The sequence below is a fragment of the Cicer arietinum genome, chromosome 2 (assembly GCF_000331145.2).
Source record: "Cicer arietinum cultivar CDC Frontier isolate Library 1 chromosome 2, Cicar.CDCFrontier_v2.0, whole genome shotgun sequence".
NCBI classification, from domain to species: Eukaryota; Viridiplantae; Streptophyta; class Magnoliopsida; order Fabales; family Fabaceae; genus Cicer; species Cicer arietinum.
In genome coordinates this window covers 41,111,506-41,138,417 of record NC_021161.2, presented here as the reverse complement: position 1 = coordinate 41,138,417, position 26,912 = coordinate 41,111,506, and the positions used below count along the sequence as shown (strand labels likewise).

Here is a 26,912-nt window from a genome sequence, read left to right as displayed (position 1 = left end):
GAGGCAAGATAAGCTCTTAAAAAACAAGACATTTTCAGAACCTCTTATTGTGCTGAAAGTACAATGTGTTGGTAAACAAGTGCTAGTATGTCACATGTTTAATTAAGTGGCATACACATTTGGCTTTCTAGTTCTAGCACCTAATTTAGGTTATGTTGGATCACCAGACATTGAAATCCCAAAATTCTAACAACAAAAAAACTCAAGTATTACAACTTAAAGGTACAATAAAAACAGAAGGTGAACTTAAAAATAAAAAGCAGAAGCAGTATCAGAAACATGAACATGATATGTGAATAAAATTAGCCAGTAATCATGGTTCCAGCACCTTCATCAATTAAAATCTCAAGTAACAAAGAATGTGGAACCTATTTCTTAAGTGCTGATCTCATGTCGTGCACTCACACTAAACATAAGCAAGACTTGTTTTTGTCAGGAAGAAACTTATCAACAAGTATCTCCCTGTCTATCACAATCCTGCACATGATCAACAGCCAAACACATTCACCAAGTCTCATTGTACTTCTATATTCACCAATGATCGCCTATTTATCAACATTCACCAATTTGATAATTGGTATACATCTAAGAATTGGAACAGACACCTCAAACTGAACAGAAGCCAACTACCAACCAAAAATAATCTCTATTTATCAACATTCCCTGCTCCCAACCAAAAATAATCTCATACTAGCAATACACTTCAAGCACAAGCCAACTACCATAATCTGACTACATGTATTATCAGCTACTGAAGTTTATCTTCTTTCAAGAAAACACTATATATAATTGCATTTATGAGACAAATTAGTCTAGATAGATTAATGCGGGATGTATTTGTATCTAGCATAATTATGGTTGGCAGAAAATCAGTTGAATGTAGTAATATTACTTTAAATAAGTCGAACAAATCATTTCGCTTATCTTTACTTAACTTTTTCCATGACGGTTTTCCCTCTTCCAAGCTAGAACGTAAGATGCTAGCAATTGTTGAAATTAGTAGTTTGTGTTGATCAAACCTATGTAAAAAAGAAAATTATAAAATTATGTAGTGTAACTTAATAATAAAATAAAACATCAATAAAATGTGAGTTACTCACCCATCCCCTTTTAGGAGTATTGGATTTTTTGATGTATTTTCTTCACCGCTAATATGACTAGATGAAGATCGAGCTTGAGGTTGAGCTTGAAGTGGTGGAGGGTGAGATTGCTTGGATTTGGATCGTAATCGAGGTTGAGCTTGAGATTGCGGTGGTGGAGGGTAAGATTGAGTGGATTGAGGACGAGATCGATATATGGGTGGGGGTTGAGATATTGGAGGATGAGATTGGGTGGATTTGGGTCTTGATTGGGGTTGAGGATGAATAAGTTGGTTGGATTGTGGTTGAAATGAAGGTGTAAAGGGTTGAGGTTGAAATACGAATAGAATGGGTTGTGGTTGAGGTTGAAATAGAAGTGGAATGGGTAGTGGTTGAGGTTGAGTGAGTTGAGGCTGAAATAAGGGTGGAGTGAGCTGTGGTTGAGTGAGTTGAGGCTGAAATAAGGGTGGAGTGAGCTGTGGTTGAGTGAGTTGAGGCTGAAATAAGGGTGGAGTGAGCTGTGGTTGAGTGAGTTGAGGCTGAAGTGGAATGGGTAGTGGTTGAGGTTGAGTGAGTTGAGGCTGAAATAAGGGTGGAGTGAGCTGTGGTTGAGTGAGTTGAGGCTGAAATAAGGGTGGAGCGAGATGAGGTTGAGTAATGGAAGTTGAGTTTGAAGGGGGAATATTAACCTTTACAACTCTCTTCTTTGTTGACCTTTTGGTTCGCTTCATAATTGACTGCAAAAAGAAGAAAAAATAGGTTATTTATTCTATATGAGATATATGGGTAAAAAATAGATTTCTTAAAACTCAAGAATTCATAAATAGTTCGTCGATTAAAAATTATTCACCAAATTAACATTTGTAACAAATTTAGCATCTCTAACATCTACTAAAGAAATAAGAGATAAATTTAATATTCCCCTTTTCTAAATTCTGCCTGTATCAGCTTTTTCTACATTATCAACATTTAAAAAATAATGTACCAAATATTTGTTACCCTTTTTGAACAATATACCTTCTCAAAACTTGTTCTACAAGCTACATATTGTAAACTGTTATTCATTCTCAATCTTATAAATAGGCCAAGCAACCAAAGAACAAGACATCATCATTTGCATCAAAACCATATAAAGAACCAAAAACATATTATTATTTTCTTGTTCTAATTAACATGTCAGCTTCAGTCGCTAGTAATGTTTCAAATTATCTGCTAGCAAAATCTGTGAAACCATTGGAAGATCATTAGCACAAATGAATAAAGTTCAAAGTATTGAGAAAAATAGACAAGCAATTGCTGATTACAACAGTTTGGTTAAGAATCTTTTGTTAAATCTACCAATTCCTTTTTGAATACTACGTATGTTAAATCAAACACATTATCAATAAAGAGCTAACAAATACTATTCAATAGAATCATCATCCTCTTGATCTTCATCTTCACCATCGTCACTGAAATCATCTTCTTCATCCTCATCATCTTGCATCATATGCAAATCAACTTCTTCACCATAAACTGAATCATCTTGTAAGTTATCAATTGGGTCATCTTCAATTGTTGCATTAACTTCTGATTCTTGCACTTGAAAAGCAACTTCTAAAGTATGTCTATCATCAACAACCCCTCTCGGCTTTGTCTTCATAACTACCAACCAATCAACTTTTTGGCGCCCAGGATAAGGTGAATAGTAAACTTGAGTTGCAGATTTTGGAAAAATAAAAGGATCAAATTTACCGTATTTTCTCCCTTTTCGTACTTCTACAATCTTGTATTGATTATGTATCCTCATTCCACGACTTGAAGGGTCGAACCAATCACAGTAAAATAAAATTAGCTTTCGTGTTGCTTGACTTCGCCATTCAAATTCTAGAATCTCGGAAACAACACCATAATAATCACTTGAGGTTTCACCTTGACCAATTCCCTTAACACATACTCCACTATTATATGTTATTTTGCCTTCACCCCAAGAAGTTGTGTTGAATTGGTATCCATTCACATGATAAATAGGCCATGACTTTGCTAGTCTCAAGGGTCCTCTTGCCAAGTCATACAAGTCAGGGTTTTGCATCCTAAGTTTGTGATTCTTTGTCACCTAGTCACATAAAGCAATTCATATAGCTTAGGTTAAACAAATTGTACATCTTTGTTTTAATCCAAATAAGATTGAATAGTCTAAATAAGTGCTTACATATTCTTGAAACCATCGCGGAAAGTCAACTTCTATTTGTGTATCAATGACATTGTCATTGAGATCTCCATATATACTTTTCAAACTTTGTACATACATCCTATACATGATATTTTAAAAAAATTAGATGTTGTTGTTCGTTGAATAATGGAGATATATTTAATATATTAATACTTACTCAATGAATTGCTTAACCTCAATGCAATTTAAGAGAACATGCAATTGGGCAGCCGCCAATTCTTTATCGTTAAGCCACCTATCACTGCATTTTCCACTTGTTTCGCCATGTAAATTTTCAAAGATAGACAAAGTTTGTATCACATGGTCTTGATGAGTCCTCTTATTTAGGCCAACTGTACTTGCATATTGAGCAAGAGGCACAAAATAATGGGAACTGAAATAGGTTGTCTCTTGCACCAAATATGCTTCACAAATACATCCTTCCACATTTTTTTTTGTTTTTTACGGTTTTTTTAATTTTATTTATAAACCTTTCAAATGGATACATCCAAAGATATTGAACTGACCCACCCAACTTAGCTTCAAAAGGCAAATGAATCGGTAAATGCTCCATAGAGTCAAAAAATGCAAGTGGAAAGATACGCTCCAACTTACATATTATTATAGGAATGTTTTGTTCCATTTATAATAAGTGACCTTCTCGCAACGTTGTTGAACATAAATCTCTAAAGAATTGACTGAGTTCAGTTAAGGGTTTCCATATTGGTTCAGGAAGAGCACAAAAAGCTATTAGAAGTAGACATTCCATCACGTTCTTCTCTATATGCATAACATCAAGATTATGCCTCAATAGGTTGTGTCTCCAATAAGGCAAATCCCAAAATATGCTTCTTTTGGTCCAATTGTGCAAAATTCCGTAGCCAGGAACAATGCATTGCCTCGTGTCAGTTATCTTGGGAATTCCATAAACCTTTTCCCACACTTGTTCACCACTTAAGATAGGAGGATGCTCATTTTTATCAATTCTATTCTTGTAAAAGGCAACCTTGTTTCTCCTAAATGCATGATTATCAGGTAAAAATTGACGGTGGCAATCAAACCAAGACGTTTTCCTTCCGTGTTTCAATGAAAAAGCTTTTGAATTTTCCTTGCATGTCGGACATGCTAATCTTCCAGCAGTACTCCACCCAGACAACATACCATAGGCTGGAAAATCATTTATTGTCCACATTAATGCAGCTCTCAATTGAAAATTTTGCCTCTTTGAAGCATCATATGTTACTACACCATCATTCCACAATTGTTGCAACTCATCTATAAGCGGCTGCAAATACACATCAATTTTACCTTTTGGACTGTGTGGACCTGGAATGATCAAGGACAAGAACATATAAGGCGTCATCATACATAGCTCGGGAGGTAGGTTATATGGTGTGACAATTACTGGCCAACAAGAATATGGTGTGGCTGATTGGCTAAAAGGGGTGAAGCCATCAGCACACAGACCAAGTCTAACATTTCGAGGTTCTGAGGCAAATCCAGGATATACTTGGTCAAAGTGTTTCCATGCTTCTCCGTCTGAAGGATGACACAACACACCTTCTTCTCTACGATTTTCAAAGTGCCACCTCATGTGCTCTGCAGATCTCGGAGAAGCATATAATCTTTGCAAGCGAGGGGTGAGAGGCAAGTAATGCAATCTCTTGCGAGGAACGTCCTTAGAGTGTCTCTTATGTACATTATTTGCTTTATATCGAGGCCCATTACAAAATTTGCATTCCTTCAAATTTATGTCATCTTTATAATAAAGCATACACCCATCAATGCAACAATCTATCTTGATCTTGGATAAACCGAGTCCGGCAACAAGTTTCTTTGTTTCCCTAAAGTTTGATGGAATTATATTCTCAGGGTGACTTGACTCCTTCATAAACTTCATCACGTCATCGAAACAAGCATGTGACATGTTGTGCTTAGATTTTAAACCCAACATTGTAATAGAGGCAGACAACTCTGTTGTATTTTTACATCCAGGCCATAGTGGTTGTTGAGCAGAATTCAACATTTTATAAAACTGGTTAGCTTCCATATTTGGAGGTTCCTCTTGATTTTGAGGACAATGTTGCTCACGATTAAGGCCAGCAGCATCATACACTATGTCTTGGTGTCTATCATCATGATCATAACACTGTTGGTGACTACTACTACTATCAGACACATCCATGTATGTTTCATTGTCGTCGTTATCATGAACATGACAGACTTCCTCTCCGTGGGATGTCCATTCCCAATAGTTGGGTGTAAAACCCTTTTGATGAATGTGAACGTTAACTACATCTGGGGTCAAATGATTTTCATTTTTACACAACTTACATGGACATCTTATTACACCTTCATTCAAATATTTGTCTTGCAGACAAGCAAATTGAATAAATTCTTCGACACCTTTTAAAAACTCAAATGTATATGCTTTTCGACCGGGGAGAAGTCTGTTATACATCTATGTCCTGTGTGCAGGAACTTCCATTTCCTGTACACATGCAGTCTTTGATAAGAAGTTTTTTGGAAGAGAATTAAACGGAATAGTAAATTATATTATAGGCACAAATCCATTTAAGCCCATAATTTGTTATCTAAATACATGTTAGTTTCAAAAGGAATTTTTGCATGAAAGAAAATTAAATTAAACTTTTGTACTGTTTCCCTCTCCTAGGATAATAACTCTTCATTTTTTCAACCCTCAAAACACAGATGTGGGTCAGATAAGTAACAAAGTGTCCTCCTCTATTTGGTTGTTGATATATATTATATGCTTAATCAATATCTATCTAATTATTTTAAATTGGACAGTGCTGAAAAGCTTTTTTATACCGTTTGAAATCTCTACCACCAAGATAGGGACTTGTTCAAGGACACACTTGAATTAAATTAGTACAAACTAACAATAAAAAAAAGTATGCAGAAAAGAAAATAAAAGAAAAGAAAAGGAGTATGTGTAAGGAACACAACAACAAATGCTTTAGATATAAAAATATTTTTGGTAGAATATTATGACATAATTTGATAATTTATATAACGTACTCTAGTTAATGAGATAAAAATTTAGTTGTTAATTAGTTGTTATAGTTTAAGTCACGACTAGAGATTGTGACGTCTGAAGTAGGCATGGCAACGGGGCGGGTCAGGGGTAGATTTTGCCTCCTCCACCCCCACACCCGACTAATCGGGGAAACCCCGCACCCGCACCCGTTTCATAGCGGGTGTAAAAATTAGACCCTCATCCCCGCCCACAACGGGTTTCGGGTTTCCCCGCCCACACCCGCACCCATTTATATATATAAAATTATAAATTTAAAAAATCATATTATTATAATTAATATAATAAAATAATTATTATCAGATAATAATAAAATAAAAAATTATTTTATATAAAGATAAGATTATAATTTTTAATATTTAAAAAAATATTAAATATATTTGATATGTATATGTATAGAAAATTCAAAATTTACTCTAATATTACTTGCGGGGCGGGTTTGGGTGCGGGTGCGGGGTGAGTATCATCACCCCCGCACCCGTCCCCGCACCCGAAATTTAATTTCGGGGAAAATTCGCACCCGCACACGCACCCAATCAAAGCGGGTTTTCTCCGCCCAAATCAAACGGGTTTGGGTGGGTATCCGCGGGTGCGGATTTTTTTGCCATCCCTAGTCTGAAGTTGGCGAGATTGAAGAATGATGACTTAATTATAAAAATTTATTAGTACTATATATTAATAAGATACATTTTTTCTAAAGTGTTTTACACTAAGCCAACACTCATAAAATAATGACCTTTTGAGAAATTTTCTCTAAAATATATATAAAAAAAGGACAACACGTTAACAATGTATTAGTTTGTAGGGATGATCTTAAAAGAAGTCCAAGATCATAGAGTAGAGAAGTAGGTAAGTGATTTTGAGTCCGTGTGTACTATACAAAGATGTTGATTGAAGTTCACAATCATTAATTAGTGTTTGAAATTATCTTACACTATTTCTAATCTGCCCCTCCATTATAAACTGTTTCCATTAATGGAAAATAAATTAACCAATGATTATTAAGAATTTCAAAATCTAAGTGGTCCCTCATATATGAAAACTTGATACAAATACAAGGCATCCAATAAATAAAAAGAGGCATACCACTTTGTAGCCCATAGCATTTTTTTTCCTCAAAGAAAACTAAGCTAGCAATAATAATATTATATGAATTTAATTTTTTTTTTAAATAAAAAGTTGGTTAAGTGCGGAAATTAAAAATTAATGTTATAATCACGTATAATTGAACATATTTATTTATATAATATCAACTATTAATTTAATTATTAATATTAATACTACTCATTTTATTTTATAAAGGATGTTGTTTGGTTTAGAAGAGTTGGTTCCATATTATATAACTTGAGATTGATGTTTCTTGTTTTGTTTTCTAAAGTCAATTGTCATTTTTCGATAAGGACTAACACGTGTGCAAGTCATTGACAAAGAGAACCCTTTTGTTTCCTATTCTCTTTCCCCCTGTATTTCTTGTAATAATTAAATGTTTTCAAAAATCTTCACTTTTTTTTTCTTATTATTTTTCTTATAAAGACCATTGACCTATTCTGTTTTCTTAATAACCTACCATTTAAGCACTTGTTTCCAAGCTTTTCATTTTTCATATCTTGTTTTGTGTATGCATCTAAATCAAAATTTTCCTTCTTCTCAACCACCACTTAGATCAAGGAAAAAAAAGCATGTTTGGATGTCAAGAGACAGGTAAATAATACCAAATAAACATGATTTGATTTTCCTTTCTCCCTTTTCATTTCTTACATAAAGAAAATAATTTATTCATGAGATGAAATATACAAGATTTTCACTATATATGTTCTTATATGCATATTAAATATTTCTCTATAAGGTTAAGGATACTATTTAACATGTGTTTTGTGTTTTATTTTGCCAAAGAAAGATTAGATGAACTTGAAAAGGTCAACTCAGAGGGAGAAACATCTTTACAAATGGGAAGGAAGCATTTTTATGGGACAACCTTAAACACAGTAACTCCTTGTGCTGCATGTAAGCTTTTGAGAAGAAGGTGTGCTGAGGAATGTCCTTTTTCTCCTTATTTTTCACCACATGAGCCTCAAAAGTTTGCAGCTGTTCATAAAGTTTTTGGTGCAAGCAATGTCTCTAAGTTGCTAATGGTAAATTTGTAACTTTTCATTTTTTTCATTGAATAAATTTTTAGGGTGGTGCAAAAAATAAGTGATTTTTTTTTAATATGCTAACATAATTGAAATGTTTATAATTCAGATGATGCTTTTACACTTTATTTATTTGACTGAAAATAAATTAGTTACTTTTATTTTCATCAATAGAAATATATTAGATTTGGATCCTATGTAGTTAGATCACTTAAAAATCAAGGATCCATAATATAACCATAGTCTTAATTTGTTATGTATGTGTATATAATATCAATTAATAATGTATTTATTAACAATTAATATTACTCATTTACTCTTTATAATGAGTCGTTCGTTTTAGAAGAGTTAATCTAAGATCTACATCAAATCTGACTCCTATAAAATGAATAATTAAAAAAGTTAGAAAATCAAATTTTTATATTTTAACTGTTCATAATCAGCCGTTGTTATTACTTTATACTCTCTAAAATGAATTGTTCACTTTAGAGAAGTTCGATTCATATCAGATTTCGCTAATATTAAGTGAGAAGTTAATAATTAAAGTGAGAAAATCAAAGATCAATATTTTAACCACTTGTTATATACATGTGTATATAATATCAACAATTAATTTATTTAACAACAATTAAAATTATTCATTGTAATCTCTAAAATTAGCTATTCACTTTAGAAGAATTTGGTCCGTCCTAATTCATTATGAAATTTGAACTGTATGATGAATCTAGGAGGTACCTGAAGGACAAAGAGGTGATGCAGCAAATAGCATGGTTTATGAAGCAAACTTGAGATTAAGAGATCCAATATATGGATGCATGGGTGCAATATCATCTTTACAACAACAAGTTCAATCATTACAAGCAGAATTACAAGCTATAAGAGCAGAGATACTAAAATACAAATACAGAGAAGCTACTAATTTTATTTCTTCTAATCATTCTACTTTAGTTTCATCAATGCCTAATTCAACTCAAAACTCATCACAACCTCTTTCTTCTTCTTCTTCTTCTCTTCCATTACCAAAACTATTGCCTTCTCATGAATCTATTATCCTTTCATCTTTGTCTTCATCTTCTGCTTCTAATTCTGTTTACACTTCAAATAAGAGTACTATGAGTCATGGATCAATTTCTAGTGAAAATATTCCATACTTTGTTTAACTTCATTTTATTTACTATACATTTTATTTAGGAATAATATAATTTGACCCTTTTTGGTCTCTTTTTTCTTCTTCCTGTCTTGTTCTGTTGAGAGGTTATGGGGAAGGAGAAGAAATTAATTTCACTACATTCATATGTTTTTTAATAGTATACTTTCTACATTTTATATTAATTTCTATTTTTGCATGATTTGTTTTCATTTGTAAGAATAATAATGCACTATAAGGGTAGGGACTTCTATCATATGCAACTTTATTTTTTTTCAATTCAATTTCAAATGATATTTAGATTGTTAAGTTTGATGGTGTGTATAAGATTTTAAATTGCACTTTTAGTTACATTATAATATTTTTTTATATTGTGAAAATTTAAAGTTAAATGCCACTAATATGATTTTTATTGTGACTGTTGAGATATATAATAAATAAAAATAAAATTTGGTGATACGAATCAGATTGTGGTGGTTGACTTTTATTTTAGTAATAAAATTTAGAAGCAAAATCAAATTGATATTAAAATAAAGTCATCTTTATACTTAAATTGTAAGACATATGATTATAGTCTTAAATGTATTAAAATTTTGAAAATATCTTTAAATATATCTTTTATGATTATGGTATACACTAAGAGATTGTTGTAATTGCGACAAAGTCTTACACATTCTAAATTAAAAATGACAAATTAAAAAATTTCGTACAAAAATGAGGAAAGAAAGTCAACTAGAAAATCTAGAAATTGGTAAAAGAAGATAGGAGGATAATAATTAAGAAAACCACAAGAAATCAATGCTGATGAGAAAGTATGATTTTATTATGACAAATGCTAACTAATGTCTCAATCACACGTTTTAAATTATTAAATGTAGAAATTTTATTTTGATATTTGTATATTTTACTCTTTGAAAAATCAAAAAGTAATTTTTTTCTATAAAAATATATTACTTTTGAAATTTTAAACATATGGTTTAAGAAACATGCTAGTCAAACTCAATTATCATAGAAATTGGCATTGAAAATCACATGAATATAGATGAACAATTAGTTGTTGCACGTGGGGGGAAAATCTCTATTTGACTGAGAAGCATATTTATACATATGATATGAGTCTGTGCCAGCCAGATGAAAAATTTAAGTATAGGGCTCTAGAGACAAGGTACGGTGGCCTTGACGTGTAGATGTTGTTCTTGTTCCCTTGTGATCTCATTTTCATAAATTTCATTTACAAAGTTTTGAATAGGGATCTTATTCGTAGTGCAATCCTTCATATTAGGGATAATTATGGCTAAATGTGAGAATTTCAATTGTTAACTTTGATTTCGTGGCCTAAATTGTGTTTCGAATCATTTTAAATTTTTTTTTAAGAGATGATAAATATTATAATAAAATTACATAGAAGTGTAATAATTTAAGATAATGCGTTTAACTTTATGTTATTTTTTAGTTTTAAAATTTTTTAAAAAATTAATTTATGCCATCTATTGGGTTGGAAGAAATAGAGAAAAGTCTCAGATTTCGAAGAACTTTATGTGTGTATTTACAACTGAGGAGAACCCTCTATTTATTGAGGAAATCTGTAACTTTATCAAAGAAAAAAGTGTGATCCATAAGAACAGAACCATAAAAACGTGTGCTCCGAATTTTACTAGGTTTTAGACAGGGTAGTGAATTGATGCGCGTGTCAAAAAAAAAACGAGAACATGGAAAATGCCAAGGTTTGATCGGGCAAACAGACGCACAAATTCAAGAAGAAAGACTGGATCAGATGTTGACTCGATGGAGGGGAAATACGTATTCAACGGATCAATGAGATAAAAACACATGCATTTATTATTAAAAAAAAAAATTAATTTTCTGGATACTAAAAAATAATATACCACTTAGCCCAAGTCAGGTCCAGCCAGTCGGACGGCGCGCGCAAAGTGGTCAATTTTGATTGCGTTCTTGCCCCTTCACAAAATTGGGTACCTTGGAGCACACTCCAAATTCAATACTTTCACCTTATAAATACTACTAGTGTGTGTTATCTCTCATACGTAGGACTTCCACTTTTTTCAAATTACACGAGCACTAGCTTTCATTAATATCATCATTATTTCCAAGAATCTTCTATTAATATCATCATCATCCTCATTTTCAACACCATATTAATTGAATTGTAATTTAAGAATGAATCATTTTTCTTTTTATTTTGACAATGTTGCGAACCATTTATCTTTACTCTATTTTTTCCCAAAACTAGATTCTTAAATTATATATGGAAAATGAGAATCATATGTTTTTTTCTTCTGAATATATCCAATTTTATTTTATAGTTTTTTTCTATAGAAAAACATTAAATTATAAATTTATATCTGTACATTGAATAAATGCTTGTGCAAGTGGTTACTGGCTGCTGATTGCAATGTGAGCAGGCCCAATCTGAGATGAAAACAATTATGCTAGCTATGAATATAAAATTACCTTTGCAAAAAATTATGGTGTGTTAAAAAATCTTATATTATCACCAAAGAAATTAAGTACACAGTAAAAATTGACTACACTAATTTCTTTTTAAAGCTAGAAAGTAGCACAGAGAATATCATTCGCGTCATCATCCTAACTAGGTTGATAACTGCTTGTATAATTTATCCGCACAAATATAAATTTTTTTAATTTAAGATGAATTAAGTATAAATTTTTTTAATATAATATATTCAAAAAAAAAGTCCTTAAAATATGGACGTAGAACTGAACTTTTGAACTCATTTTTTTGTAGAGAAACTTTTTATAGTGTTATAAATATGTATGCAAAACAATCATTTAAAAATACAAGTTGATACTCCAAGAGAAACTAAAACTGTTTGCATGATAATTTTGTATGGACTAAAATATGTATTTTTTTATATAAATTAAAATATAAAATTTTAAAATTTTATAGAAATACAAAACTTATTTAACCTTTAAAGAAATTATAAACCATGGTTGAATAGTTTTCTTTCAATAAGAAAGCTATTCAAAATAGTTTTCTTTCAATTGTTAAATAGTTTTCTTTCAGGATTGAAAAAAGAAATAGTTTTCTTTCGATATGTACCGAATAATAGTTTTTTTTTTATATGTACCAAATAATAGTTTTCTTTCAATATTTGTTCTATGTAAGTAAAAGGTGCGCAATCTAAGTCGATCTTCTTACCAACAAAATCTTTTAAGTTTCCTTGACGTGTGAAACTCAATTTATCAATTGTATAGGTGTGTGTATAGACATATAGAATACTCCATTTGCATAATTTAGTCCTTCCTCCATTTTTTTCATTTTGTGGGGTGATGATGTGCATAGGTTATGAAATATAAATTGAACTTGGTAATTTATCACCTTTGCTTGAAATATATTTGTATCTTTAATTTTTTAATAATTTAATCATAAAAATTATATTAAGTGATCCAAACTATTGAAATTTCATTTGATGGTAGTTCATGAATCATGCATATAAAATGTTATAACTTAATGGTAGTGACACATAAGTTATGAATCATGCATATGAAATGTTATAATTTAATGGTAGTGACACATAATTTATGTATATGAAATGTCACAGTTTTCATGTACATTATAATAGTGACAATGAATACTCAATGCATTATTGATGGTAGAATGTCTATAAATAGTTTATTGGTCCATAAGCATCTCACCTAATTTTTCATTATACACATCTATATTGGGAGAGCGAAAACTTGAAAGAATCAATACTTGAATATTCAATGCATTCTTTATGGTACAAAATTTATTCTCTACTTGGTGACTAACATTTCTGTTTTATTTTCAAAAAAGTAAAGAGATAGAAAATTTTCTTACATTTGCTATAAGAGCTTTATTTGCGTTTACCTTGTTGGTTCTTTGAATTTTCCAGTTACATGTATTTTATTATTTGATTTGGATTATGAGTTTTAGGGCATTTTGGTTTGAAAACATCATAAGAACTCTTTAATTCATTGATTTTCTATATTTTCAATTATTTAGAGTGCATGAAATGATATATGAAACTCAAAATGACCGGGTCACAAAAAGAGTTGAAAACGGGTCAAATTGACCTGCTTAAGGTTGAAGGTCAAACAAAATTAAAGTATATGGAAATTCAACTTGGGTTCTCACTAAATAAGTGGCCACATTAATTATCCTGATATGTGTTTTATCTAGAAAAATACTATCGGAGTTTTCAAATCGAGCAAGACAATGCAGTTGATATGGTTTTTAAACTCGAGCATTTGGTTTGCAAATTTAAGAAATCCATATATTGTTCAAAACAAGTCTTCTGGCAATAGTATCTTAAATTCCATTGAACAGTTTCTTCATTTGGATTTGTAAAAAATCTCATGATCAATGCATATATCAAAAGGTCAGTGGGAATAAGATATGTTTCCTTGTTTTATATGTGGATGATATTCTACTTGTTTCAAAGGATATAAGGGTTTTCTACATGAGGTGAAACAATTTATCTCTAAATATTTTGATATGAAGGATATGGGTGAGACATCTTATGTCATTGGCATTAAGACCCACAAAGATAGACCTCAAGGTATTTTAGGTCTATCACAAGAAGTCTGTATCAAGAAGGCTCTACAGAGATTTCAAATGAAAGATTGTTTGTCTCCTGTTTTGAGGGTACCTCTCAGGGGGTATGGCTTAAGAGTTTTATTTCAAGGTTAGAATCATTGATTCTATTTTTAGACCTTTAAAAAAATTTATGCAATCATTTAGTCGTTGTCTTATGGCTAAGAACAAAAAATTGTGTCAAATCAAATATATCGACATTAAGTACTTAGTCATTAGAGACATAGTTAAAGATAAAATAGTGGTCCTTGATCGTATTATCACTGATTTCATGATCATTGATCTTTTGACTAAGGCATGCCACCAATAAAGTTCAAGGATCACGTGGAGAAAATGATACTTGATTCCACTTTATGATTGTATGTATAGATACAATTAACTAATAAAACTCTTACATTTTGATGTTTTCTCATTCATGTGCACTTTAGTTTTTGAGAAAATATATTTCATTTTAGACCAAGAATAAATGTTGGATTTATTCATTAAGCTTTATTATCACATTAAGTATAAGACTAGGGAAAATGAACATGTTCGTAATACATGGAAGATAATATTCAATATAAGAGGAATTGTCACTATGATACACATGTTTATTCCTTAAGTAAATTTTAGAATCGATAATTTTGGTTAATGAGTTGATTGTTTGGATCAAGTGAGAGAATGTAATAATTTAATTATAAACATTATATTAAGTGATCCAAACTATTGAAAATCTCACTTGATAGTGGTTCTTAAATTATGCATATGAAAAAGTCACATCTTAATGGTAGTGCTCATAAGTTATGCATATGAAAGACCAAAGTTTTCATGTACATTATGATAGTGACAATAAATATTCAATATATTCTTGATAGTAAAATGTCTATAAATAGGTTATTGTTCCTAAGCTTCTCACCCAATTTTTCTCTATACAACATCTATATTGGGAGAGCTTGAAAGAACTAATAACATAAAAACTTGAAGCTTGAAAGAACCAAAAAGAAAATCAAAGTTCTTGATTTTCTAAAAACACCACAGTCGTTGGCTTTTTTGAAGAAAATTTCTCTAAAATTAATAATCTTCACGAGGGCGACTTCCACCTCTAAAAGTGAGAAGAGAGTAATCCCAAAGCTTTGAATAACATCACTCGCCTCAAGTGCATGTATCACTCCCTATGATATTACGGTTATGGGTTGTATTACGATTTTCTACTTTTAGATTGCATTTTTCACGTGTTAAATCTTCATAATAATTACAATTCAAACTCAAATTAGTAAAATTACCAATTCTTAGTTTGAGGGAGTTGTTAAAAATAGTGTTTCAAATAGTTTTTTAAAATTGAATAACGATTTAATTAGGTTGTTAGAGTTAGTTGTAAGTGCTCTATATTAGTTGATTTTTTATTTATAGAGAACTCATTGTATTCATTTGTTTTTCTCAATATGATTTCTATGTAATTTTTCTCTCCGTCAAACTCTTAAGCTTATTTTCAATGTGAAATTCATCTTCAACTCTATGATTATGTTATTTCTTACGGACTCAACATTGTCATCACAAATACCAACCTGGTCTTTCACAAGTGATAAATGCATGTATCACTTAACCATTTGATGAGGAGTTCGATTTCTGATTGGTGCGTATTAAAAAAATTTATTGAAAGATGTCAACCCCTTAAATAATCTTTAACTACCTTTTCATAGTAGTACATGAGAAATACCTTGGTTTACACACACAAATACATTAACCATTAGTGTGATTGTTCAATTTACTATTACTCATATTGCAACTCATATTCGATTTTGTACTTTTTATCAAAGGATACCAATTAAATTATCTTCTATGTCATAAAGATGAGTAGGAGAATGAACTTCTAGTTCAACAATCCAATATTTGATTATCTTTTAAAAAATTAGGTTATTTTAAATCTCGGCCTACTATATACCATCTATTAAAGTATTCTGAATCACTTCAGAATCTATTTTACTTAACACTTTAAAAGTTTAGAAATTTTAGGAGTTATTTATTTTATAAAAACATTTTTTTATTTTTATATTGTGTTTTTTGTAGTGTAATGAGAAACTTGTTAATTTAATCATTGTATATAAATAAGAAAAAATTCTAGTTAATATTAAAAATACATTTTCAAAAATAATAAAAACAACTTTTTGAAATTTCTATTATTTCAAAATATATAGAAAACGATTCCTTTCAAAAATTTATTACATTTTTATTAATAAGTAAAATTATTACACATTTTTTTAAAAAAATTACAAAATAATCACCATTTATGATTCCAACAAAACATTATCATTAATGTCAAACATGCACCATCAAGAAGGCATGAAGGTTTTCAATTTCTTTATTTTATGTTGTTTTGAGAATAGAAAGCAAGAGAGAGTTTTACAACACGGAATTCAAGCTAGTTGGACAACTTTGTGGAAATAATGTCATATTTTAATCAATAATATTCATTAAAATACATAATCAACTGATATCGCATTTATGTGGGGTCGACAACTTCTAATATGATATTTAACACCAAAAATGATAAAAATAAGTGCTTGTGAGGATTCCCAGATGCATGTATATTAATTTTGGATCTATCTGTGATTAAAATATGGAATTGAATTGTTTAGTCAAAGTTACATATTTATTAAAGCATTCACATGGATATAACTATTTACTCTAATTAAAAATTAATGCAACTGTGTCACTGTAGTTAATGAGTCATCGCATGGAATCATCAACTACAACCGGTACAATATAATTCTAAAGAGATTATTAGGATGTTAATATAGGTCAAATTTTATGTTTGACTCTGTTTTTGTTGAAACAAAGAAAATATATTAAGAACAGAGTATGAGGTAGTTCAACCTAATTAATACAAGTGCACAATCAATCGAAAAAATAAACAAAGAAAATAAATCACCATTCACAAACATAATATTGAAACCATTAAGATCAGATGGCACTACTTCAAATTAGAGGTGTCAATTTACAAATTTATTATTTGTTCCAATTGATATATTGGAGTGATAAAAAAAAAACACTGTTAAATAAGCTCCACTATAGGAAATCTCTAAATTTTTATGAATTAAGTGAATCTATAAGATTTTTTTTTCAAAATAGTTTTATTTGGGAAAAGTAATTCAATTTTTGAGAAAAAAAATTATAAATTTTTCTAAGAAAATTATTTTTAGGATATTTTTGTTTATTAAAAATAAAATATAATAATTTTCAAAATAAAATTCTGAAAAACCATATTGTTTTTTAGAAAAAAAATTTCCTTATAAGGAATTTGTTTTCTGATAAAAAAATAAGGCCATAAACCCTTTACTTACAAAATATTCTCAATACAAACCCATAATTAAGGAATTTAAGAGTTTGGAATTTATTTAATAACTCTACTTTAAGAGGTTTAAGAGTTCGGGGTTTATTTAACAACTCTACTTTCTATTATTTCCACCAAAATCAAATAAAAATAAACTATTTATGGTAAAGAAGAACAGTACAATTAGTCTTTACAAAAAACAGTTAGTCTTTATTAAAAACTATTTTTAAGATGAAAGTTTAATCAGATATATTAAGTATGATAAATAGTTGGTACTTGATAACTTTACTTATAAAGTTAAACAATTTTCTCTTTTAAGTTGAAAACATTTAATAATTGGGTCTCTTAATTAAAAATGTTTACGCAAATAATTATAATTAAAGCGTTTTATTTTAGTAATTTAAAAGACTTAAATGTTCAATATTTATAATTTAAAGATTAATATAGAACGAAAAAACTTAAAATATTAAAATGTCTAATATTTATAATTCAAGTGATCAAAATAAAACTTAAAAAATATGAGAGACTAAAATAAAATTTAAGCAATCAAAAAGTGTAATTTAGTCAAAATTAATTGTAACAAACTTTCCAAAATTTTAGTTGGCCCTAAAATCCAAGTCTAAAGGGCCCAACCTTTTATCATATGTTAACAGCCCAACAATAATCATGTGCAAATTTTCCTCATCAAAACAACAGAGTAGGTGATTACAAAATTGCTCCTACATCCTCTATTGAATTCACATCCTCTTGTTATTTGGAAATTATAAGAAAAATAAAATGTAACAATGTATAATTGTTGAATTATACAAGATAAAAAAATTGTACCATATTTAAGAGAGTTTAGTGACAAAACTCACAAATACTAGAAAAGAGAGGTAGTGAGGATTCAAACTTGCATCATAACATATGGTTCGACACGTATAATAATACCTTTTTATGTTTTTTATTTTTCTTTTCTTTTTGTTTTAGGCATGTTGATAGTTGTGTTGGATGTGTATATTTTTATATGGTATCTACATTTAGTGTCCAATTTGTGTCAAACACAAAAATAACAATGCTCAAAGATAAAAGCTAATATATATTCATTTTAATTATGAGATGAATACAATAAACACATCCTTAAAGTAACAGTTTTGGTCACAACACTCTTCTGCAATGAACTTACATAAACTTGAATATAATTTAAATTGAACTTGTCAACAAGATAATTTCAACACACAAAAAAACATATCAAGTAATTAAAAATAGCACGACTTTTGGGGTATATGAAACACTAACACAGTGAAACTGACATTGACATGACTTTGTCATGCAGACATTTATGTGTCAGTATCGAACATCGAATACATTTTTAATATATATATAATTTAATTAAGTTTCCTTTAATTGGCTCTCCTACAATTCTTCCTAATCTCCCCTTTTGATCCAGTAAGAGGATTATTATTCCCCATCTTAATCATTGCAATAACAAAGTCATTTTCAAAGGCCTTTTGATTATTACTATAAGTTTTAACCAATGAATCAGTAGATCCTCCATTGAAAAGCTCTTGATCAGAATGAAGGAGTCCCTTTTTGTTGATGAGGTTCTTGTAGTACAGGTTATCAAAATGGTTTGGTGTTTTGAAATCTAGGACTGCTACATTGTTGTCTTTTATTGAACCACTTGTTCTTGGACAGTTTCTCTTCCTTGACTTGGCAAATAAACTGTCTATGTTTGTGTCATTGTAAATGTGGTCTCTATAAACAATGCACCTTGCCTTTCCTATTGTGTGAGCTCCTGAAAATCACAAACAAAACATCATATAAATATAATTATACTCTAATCTCAATCATTACACCAATAAAAACAAGCATTTTAGAATTGGACTTAATTAACTCAACTTTAAAAAATTGACATGTGAAAAATGTCTCACATTTATAAATATATTTTTAAGTCATATTTTATACGACGTGTGACTCTCAAATTGTTCTACCATGATATTTTTTTATCTTAATCTCTAATTCAATTAATTTCTTGTTCGTTCATTTGAATTTCACCTTAAATATACTTGTTAAATGATAAATATGCTTTAAATGGATTCTAAATGTGTAGCATGAATATTGATATGTTTGTTTATTTTCAAATATAATTAATTTTAATTTAAAAATATAATTTATAATTTTTGATTTCAAATATAAATTTACATTTAAATTTATTATTCAATTCACTTGTATATAAATATATTCAAATATAAACTATTTTACTGCACTCACTTTAATCTAAGATGAATTCAATCTAAATCTATTTTTTTTGGGAAACTAAATATTATATAATATGTAAATTGAATTTGTATATACCAAGAATATAGCTAGAGTCAGAGTATACTAACTGAAAATGAAATATAAACAGCATTCCTTTTCCATAGAACTGTGTAAACATTAATTCAAACCAACCAAAATAGTGCCATGTATTTTCTAAGTTGGATAAACATGCTTTTCATTTCACTTAAAGTTCTTTTTTTATTTTTTATTTTTTATTTTTCACAAAAGTAAAAGCATGACATGCAGTGTACGTGGTAGTTAAAACGTCACATTCAATTCCACCAAATGTGTCATCTCAACCAAAATAAAAATTATATAATTTGTGTCATAATAATGGAAGATAGAAGAAAAATTGTGGAAATTAGATATGAAGTGAAAAAGACATGTACCAGATAAGGCAACCATGTCCTTAGTAGAGAGTCCTTGGGCTTGGAACCTCGAGATAAGGTTTTTAAGGGTAGAAAAGGGTGGTGGAATCACACCACTGTTTGCATCGTTGAAGCTGGCTCTTTTTGAATCCCTTCTTCCAAGTTTAACCTTCCAATAAGGCCCTCCTAGCTGCAAAAAGATAGAATAAACATATAATTTATCAATACTTTGTATCAAATAGAATATATATAAATATGTTTTTGTATATAAAAAATTCTCAAATTGTTTAAAAATTGAGCTAAAAAGATAGTTAAGAAACAACACTCATACCTTTTAATTCATTGGACATCTTTTATTAGTGAAGGTTTTTACACTATTACGATTTTTGATTTAACATATTGATAATATAAAAATAATAAAAAATTAAATTAAATCATATATATTGATAATTGAGAAATTATTTACAGGTTACCTACACTTATACAGTCAATTAAATAAATAATTAATTAGTGTAAAATAACTAACTAGCTAACTAACATAACTAATTAATCATCTAAGATATCACAAACACAAAATTCAAAATACACAATGCTTCAAAAATATAATTTGAATTCAAAATATTAGTGTGTCAAGCCGGGGCCTAAACTACATGTCCTTTGATATAGAGTAAATTTTGATTAAAGATGATTTGGTTTTCTTAAGTTTCTAATTTTTTTTTGTCAATTATTCAACTTTTTTCTAATAGGGAAATTTAAAATTCTACATTTCTGAAAATTAATATTTAATTAATTAACATAGTGATTTTGTTCTATAAAAAAGAACATGATAATCTTGTACTGACATTTACAACAGAGTCACGAGCAGTAATGGCTAGAATATCAGCACATGACACCACACCGGGGCATAATGCCTCCACCTTAGACTTTATGGCATCAATCACTTCAAAACCTCTCAAAGAATCTTTGTTTGGACCTGCATTTTTCTCTCCTTTAATGGAGGATGTGTCATCAAGTAGCACCGATCCATCACAACCCTGTTTTCAATAAGCATCAACCCATAACTTTTTTTATAATACAGGAGATGAAAAAATGTTAAACTGAACCTTAAATTTTATGTATATAACTTATATGAATTTGAATTTATTGCAGTGTAATTAGTCATTATGATTAGATTAAAATCGAACGATTTAAATTTAAAATTTAGATGATTCAATTTTAATAAGAGAGTTCAATCCCCAATAAAATGAGATAAGTGATTTATAGAAAAACACTTTAATTAAGCATTATGATGAATAAATTTACCAAAATCCTACGTTGGTAATGTTTTTGGGCATTGGTAGGTAAAATAGTTACTTAATTAGAAAGAAACATGTCTAAGCAATATGAGGTGTATGTTTTGTTTTTTTGACAGAAATTAGGTGTATGTTTATAGAACACCAAAGAGGAATATGAATTCTTATTTATTTGTACAAATAAAGATAACAAAAAACAACATGATGCCTCAAAAAAGGCATTTTGGAATTTTATCTTTGACATTTTTGTTTGGATGCTTATTCCAAGGTGCAAATTAAAGATTACATAGAGGCGTATTTTAGTTAGGTTTGGAGGACGCAACGGACACTTTCAATTTTTTTTTGTTCTAGCTAGAAGATACACACACACACACACACAATATTATAGCATATTTTTCCTTCTATTTATTTTATTTTTCATCTATAACTCAAAGGCAGATTTGTGCACTGAGAAAGCATGTTTTTGTAACTATAAGGATATATATGTGTTAGATAATGGTCTATTAAACTAATGTTATATTTCTAAGTTTGTAGTTTAATCTTTTTATATTTTATTATATATTCTCTTTTTAACTCCTATATTTATAATTTTTGTAGTTTTGGCTGGAATTCTATATAATTTATTATTATTTTTCTTCTTTTTTGTTGATTTTTATTATGAACAACATGAACAAATATGGTACATCGATGTTAAAAATCAACAAAAATAACCACTCCACCACCAAACCATTTAGATAATGATTGTAAAATATTTATTTATATTTCTTAAGAGATAAAATATTTTATGTAATTCTTTAATTTAATTTAAGAGAATAATTTGGTTATTTATCTTTTTATTTCATCCTTTTTTTATTTTAAGTAACGAGTTGATTATTTATGTCTTTAAATGTCAATAATGTTATTATTTTTTACATAAACTTGAAAAATTCATCATTTTCAAATAAAATATAGAATTAGTAATTATTTTCAATAAAATTCATATTTTCGTCAAATTTATAACTCAAATCTTTAAATATATTTTAATCTCTAACAACAATTAAATCAATCAAATAAAGAACACACGTTTTAATATTTAGGTAAGGGATTTGATTTGAAGAATGATAGAAAGAAGAAGAAAATATTGTTTTGGTGATTCGGATATCACATCTTAAATTATAAGTTCTTTATTTGATGGAAAGATAAATGTATGAGTTTATTTGAATTATGAATTTGATTAATATACGGAAATTTTTTGAAACTAATAAAGAATCTTCTGAGTTTTGTTTGAAAATAATAAATTTTGTGAGTTTCTGTAAGAAAAAAAAAATTATATTATTTAAATTTTAAAATATAAAAAATTAAATCATTATTAAAAATTAAATAAAAATTAAATTAAAAATAAATAATTGAATTATTATCTAAAATTAATAAAAAAATATATTATCTTTTTAAAATTAGTGATGTATAATTGTGTGAAGTCGTTAAAGTCATTTTAACTTCTTTTTAATTATTTTCTAAATATTCTATTATTGGTATTGTCACATCATTCAATAAGACATTGAAAGATACATAAACAAATTAACAAATGTATAAATAGTCAAGTAGTGTAACGACATTAAAAGAGTATATGATACTATTATTATATAACTAACATTATCTTACTGGTCGTATTCACTCCATTTTCCTCATATTACTTTTTTCCCTATTCTTTCTTTTGTGATTCTTTTATTTTTTCCATTAAATTGCTAATCATATTTTGAATTTATTCTCTCCCTGCTTTTTCCCACCACTTCATATCTCTATTATTTTTATACTTTTAGAAGTGAGAGAATAACTTATATTGTTTTACATCACATCTAAAATTTCTTTTTTTTAAAACTTTGTGTCACAATTTTAAAACAATTATACTTGTTTTGATGTAGTAGAAGACTATTTAAATCAATATGTACATATGTCTTTTATTTGTTATGAAATAATGTTTACTTTTAAAAAAATATTTTGATAAAAGAACTAAATTCTTCAATTTAAGAGTTTAATTTACTATTTCATAAATTTAATACACTAAATTGTTCCAACATTACGATTTTAATTATTAGAATGACTATTTACTTTTAAAAAACGTTGTTGACAATAATTGGTTTCTAAATAATAATGTATGATCTAATCTAAACATACACTACTTATAACTAGAAACATAAATACAAAATTAAGGAGTGAGTTTAAGGATAGAGTAATTTACATTAACAAAGCAGTCGTGAAAGAAAAGACGAAGAAGAGATGCTCCCATACGAGGTTCTTTAGCCACGGCAGAGTGAACAACAGAGTTTATAGCATTGAAAACATTAGGACATTTTTTAACATACAAGTTTTCAGAGAGTTCAGCACAACAATTTCCTATAAGTAAAAACATCATCAAAGCTAACAAAAACTTGACTACTGAATTAGATGATGATAAAGAAAAAGATTTAGAAGAAGAAGAAGAAAGTGCCATTTTGCTAAGTAGCTAGTAAGGTTTTAGAAGATTGATGGCTATTTAATCTATGAATTGTGTGCACCACTGTGTATATATAGGAGATGGCAACTCTAACCCTCACCTAATCCCATAGACTATAGTGATAAATAATTACTTAGTGCATGCATGGCATATAAGTATATAATAATTCTAACTCTCAAAAATGGTAGATTGAATTTTTTTTTAGAGACAAAAGCTATTAATTATTCTCTTTCATTTTATAATAATTTTATAATAATTGAGTCACTTAATAATTTTTTATATATAAATAAAAGAAAAATAATATTATTTTTATCAAATTACATTGTTAGATATTAGTACATTATATATGTCATAAATATTGTATTAAAAAATATGTAAATAATATTAATTGAATGATAAAATTAAAAAAAGTACATTAAAAATTAAAAAAGTAATTCATTTTAAAATAATTTCTTTTTTTATATATAAATTAATTGTTATATAGTGAAAGGAGTAGTAGAAATCCATAGAGAATTTGTTAGTAGTAGGACAATGTTGATTGAATTGACTGATCGATAAGGATGAGAATTAACGTTTTTTTTAACTTTTTTGTGATTTTGAAAACTTATATTTATATATGTTCGAATGAAGTGAATTTTCTACAAAGATTAATTTTTCCATGTAGTAAGCTGTCTTTAATTATGACATCTGTTTGGATGTTTTTTTATTAAAATACTTTATGCCGAGATTGACTGACTATTCAAAAGTTGCAAAAAGCCTTCATCACCAAGTTGTAATTGTATGTTTATTTATTAAGTTAAATTAAAATAAATTATTACAAAGAAAAATGCTATTTGTATTGCGCTTAGAATCGAAGTTAAAATAGCTAAGAGCTAAAATCTATTATACCTCACGTGTATACCATGCAGGTTAATTTAGGCATTAATTAATTTCAGAAATCCCATAGAGATTAATTTGATTTAATCTCGTTTACTATTTTTTATCATTCTATTTACACATGGATCAAAATTTAATATTTTAATATATAAATTAAAATGTAAGAGAATGGTGCACGTTGTTTAACATAGGAATATATTAAAGTATGTAACGTATGTTGAGTCGGATTCAGAGGACCAGATTTCTCCTGCAAACTCATACGTTTGGTTGAGAGAGAATTTGGGCCTATAAATTCAGTAAGTCATAATCTTCTTTTGAATTTATATGTTTAATTAGTTGAGAGTGAATCACGACCTTTAATTTTAACACTCAATATCAACTTTTTTAATACATCTCATTTCTCGATTAGCCAATAAGTTGAAACGTATAATGTCACAAATCCACTTCGGTCCAAGGAAAACCCTTGGAGGTAGAGAAGGGGGAATACACCTTGACTAGTGACTTTTTCCTAAGAGATAGATGGCAAAGATAGAGAATAAATCTTAATTTTTAACTTCAAAAAAGTTAGACATCCACTTTGTTATTGAGCTCAAATAAGAGAACCTCGACGCTTAAGTAAATCCAATAAATTGGTTCAATTTTAATTTATATTTGTTAAAATAAGTTGATCATTTTTGTGAGGAAAGTGTTATATCTTGTTAATAATTTGGTAATAATTTGGGAGGTGACATTAATGTATTTTTATCATCAAATGATTTTTGCAACTTCTTCTCAAACTTCATGCATCTTTTTTCTCCAAAATTTTAAAGTTTTGCCAAATCCTTTATTGTTGGCAACTTTCATAAATAGGGCATCATCTTTCCCTTTCATTCGTATTCTTGACTTGTTATTTTGTTCATAAATAGAATATATTGTTGTTTTGTGAAAATGAAAAAACAATTGAAAGAATCATAAAGATCATTTATTCTTGGCAATTGAAATTGTTGTTTTTTTATTTGGCATTGTAAGCTGTCAAAGTGAAATTGGTAGAGAAGTTTGAGTTGAACTTGTAAAAATGAAAATGAATCACCGAAAGCTGGAAGCTAAAGACATAAATAAAGAACGACAAAATTAGAAGCAAGAGCACAAATTCATTAGGTTTAGTTTATGTTGTTTCATTATTTTTTGTAAAAAAATATTATTTTTGTTTTTATATATAAGATAATATTGAATTAAAAAAAATTGATGTATTTGATTCAAAATTTAAACTAAATACACCAACTTTATGTTATATATAATACCAAAGTTAATAATATATAAACCAACTATCGTATTATATATTTCTTTAAACCAAGTTTATCTTCGTATTATATATTTCTTTGAACCAAGTTTATCCATAACTCAAGTGGCTATACTAAAATGTCTGATTGAATATTGATCACCTTTTCGTTACAACCAACCTTGAAACTTCACTAATAGAGTCAACAAAATTAAATTCAAAGAGACAACTTTTCATTAACAACACAATTAAAGAAACAAGTGACCAAACGTACATGTACATGGTGAACATACAACGTTGATTGATTACACCAATTTCACTTTGACAGCTTACAATGCCAAATGATTGCATGTCGGCTGAAACACCATTCAGCCTAATTCAAACGTTGAATTCGAACGATGGCTATTGGCTAGTTCATCACTCTACCTTTTTTTTCAATGCATATTTTTCTATTAAATTTGATTTGTTTATAGATTTTTTATTTATTTTAACTTTTATTTACTACAACAACACCAAAAATAAAATAATAAAATTTAATTCAATTATATGTATATGTTAAAACACGATATGATTTGACTTGTCAGCTTATTATTTAATTTGATAATCAACAAAAGTAAATATCAAATTTAGTGGTGGATATATTTATTTTATATTAAAATAATTGGAAAAATATATTTTTAAATTTAGAAATATGCGTGAGATTAAAAGTGCATTTAAATTTATATCATTTTATTATATATACACCTAAATCGTTTTACACTAAACTCAATTTTAACTAAAATCATTTGAGTAAATCATTAATTTAGTCATTTGAAATTGCAACGATCTGT

General features: G+C 28.6%; 4 protein-coding genes across 6 annotated transcripts; 1 reads left to right on the top strand and 3 right to left on the bottom strand.

The window, feature by feature from the left end:
• Positions 1 to 2,402: 2,402 nt before the first annotated feature.
• On the bottom strand, positions 2,403 to 4,033 carry LOC101506582 (uncharacterized). Of its 2 annotated transcripts, XM_027331727.2 has the most exons (3): positions 3,449 to 4,033; positions 3,271 to 3,370; positions 2,403 to 3,174 (listed from the first exon to the last, which is right to left on the bottom strand). In XM_027331727.2, the coding sequence occupies exons 2-3, from the start codon at positions 3,367 to 3,369 to the stop codon at positions 2,482 to 2,484; spliced, it is 792 nt and encodes a 263-aa protein (XP_027187528.1). In that variant the 5' UTR covers position 3,370; positions 3,449 to 4,033; the 3' UTR covers positions 2,403 to 2,481. The 2 variants fall into 2 exon arrangements, with proteins under 2 accessions (XP_027187528.1, XP_073221116.1); XM_073365015.1 differs by having other exon boundaries at positions 3,271 to 4,033.
• On the bottom strand, positions 3,445 to 5,731 carry LOC101506256 (uncharacterized). Its single transcript, XM_027332103.2, has 2 exons — positions 3,928 to 5,731; positions 3,445 to 3,623 (listed from the first exon to the last, which is right to left on the bottom strand). Exons 1-2 carry the CDS (start codon positions 5,729 to 5,731, stop codon positions 3,445 to 3,447), a joined length of 1,983 nt encoding a protein of 660 aa, XP_027187904.2.
• A 2,127-nt stretch (positions 5,732 to 7,858) lies between these two features.
• Positions 7,859 to 9,806, top strand: LOC101514968 (LOB domain-containing protein 15). 2 transcript variants are annotated; one of them, XM_004490646.4, is made up of 3 exons: positions 7,859 to 8,029; positions 8,222 to 8,460; positions 9,189 to 9,806. In XM_004490646.4, exons 1-3 carry the CDS (start codon positions 8,008 to 8,010, stop codon positions 9,618 to 9,620), a joined length of 693 nt encoding a protein of 230 aa, XP_004490703.1. In that variant the 5' UTR covers positions 7,859 to 8,007; the 3' UTR covers positions 9,621 to 9,806. The 2 variants fall into 2 exon arrangements, with proteins under 2 accessions (XP_004490703.1, XP_004490702.1); XM_004490645.4 differs by having other exon boundaries at positions 7,873 to 8,029; positions 8,226 to 8,460.
• An 8,856-nt stretch (positions 9,807 to 18,662) lies between these two features.
• On the bottom strand, positions 18,663 to 24,000 carry LOC101514640 (peroxidase 4-like). The gene is made up of 4 exons (XM_004490644.4): positions 23,694 to 24,000; positions 21,026 to 21,217; positions 20,205 to 20,373; positions 18,663 to 19,291 (listed from the first exon to the last, which is right to left on the bottom strand). The coding sequence occupies exons 1-4, from the start codon at positions 23,943 to 23,945 to the stop codon at positions 18,897 to 18,899; spliced, it is 1,008 nt and encodes a 335-aa protein (XP_004490701.1). The 5' UTR covers positions 23,946 to 24,000; the 3' UTR covers positions 18,663 to 18,896.
• Between the last annotated feature and the right edge of the window lie 2,912 nt (positions 24,001 to 26,912).

Coding starts and splice junctions, on each gene's coding strand:
- LOC101506582 (XM_073365015.1), bottom strand. CDS start 3,378: ATGTATAGGATGTATGTACAAAGTTTGAAAAGTATATATGGAGATCTC. Junction 3,175..3,270: donor CGCGATGGTTTCAAGAATAT/GTAAGCACTTAT, acceptor TTATGTGACTAG/GTGACAAAGAATCACAAACT.
- LOC101506256 (XM_027332103.2), bottom strand. CDS start 5,731: ATGTATAACAGACTTCTCCCCGGTCGAAAAGCATATACATTTGAGTTT. Junction 3,624..3,927: donor TTCAACAACGTTGCGAGAAG/GTCACTTATTAT, acceptor ATGCAAGTACAG/TTGGCCTAAATAAGAGGACT.
- LOC101514968 (XM_004490645.4), top strand. CDS start 7,947: ATGCATCTAAATCAAAATTTTCCTTCTTCTCAACCACCACTTAGATCA. Junction 8,030..8,225: donor GTTTGGATGTCAAGAGACAG/GTAAATAATACC, acceptor TGCCAAAGAAAG/ATTAGATGAACTTGAAAAGG. Junction 8,461..9,188: donor ATGTCTCTAAGTTGCTAATG/GTAAATTTGTAA, acceptor TGATGAATCTAG/GAGGTACCTGAAGGACAAAG.
- LOC101514640 (XM_004490644.4), bottom strand. CDS start 23,945: ATGGCACTTTCTTCTTCTTCTTCTAAATCTTTTTCTTTATCATCATCT. Junction 21,218..23,693: donor TTCACGACTGCTTTGTTAAT/GTAAATTACTCT, acceptor TATTGAAAACAG/GGTTGTGATGGATCGGTGCT. Junction 19,292..20,204: donor GGACATGGTTGCCTTATCTG/GTACATGTCTTT, acceptor TGTGATTTTCAG/GAGCTCACACAATAGGAAAG.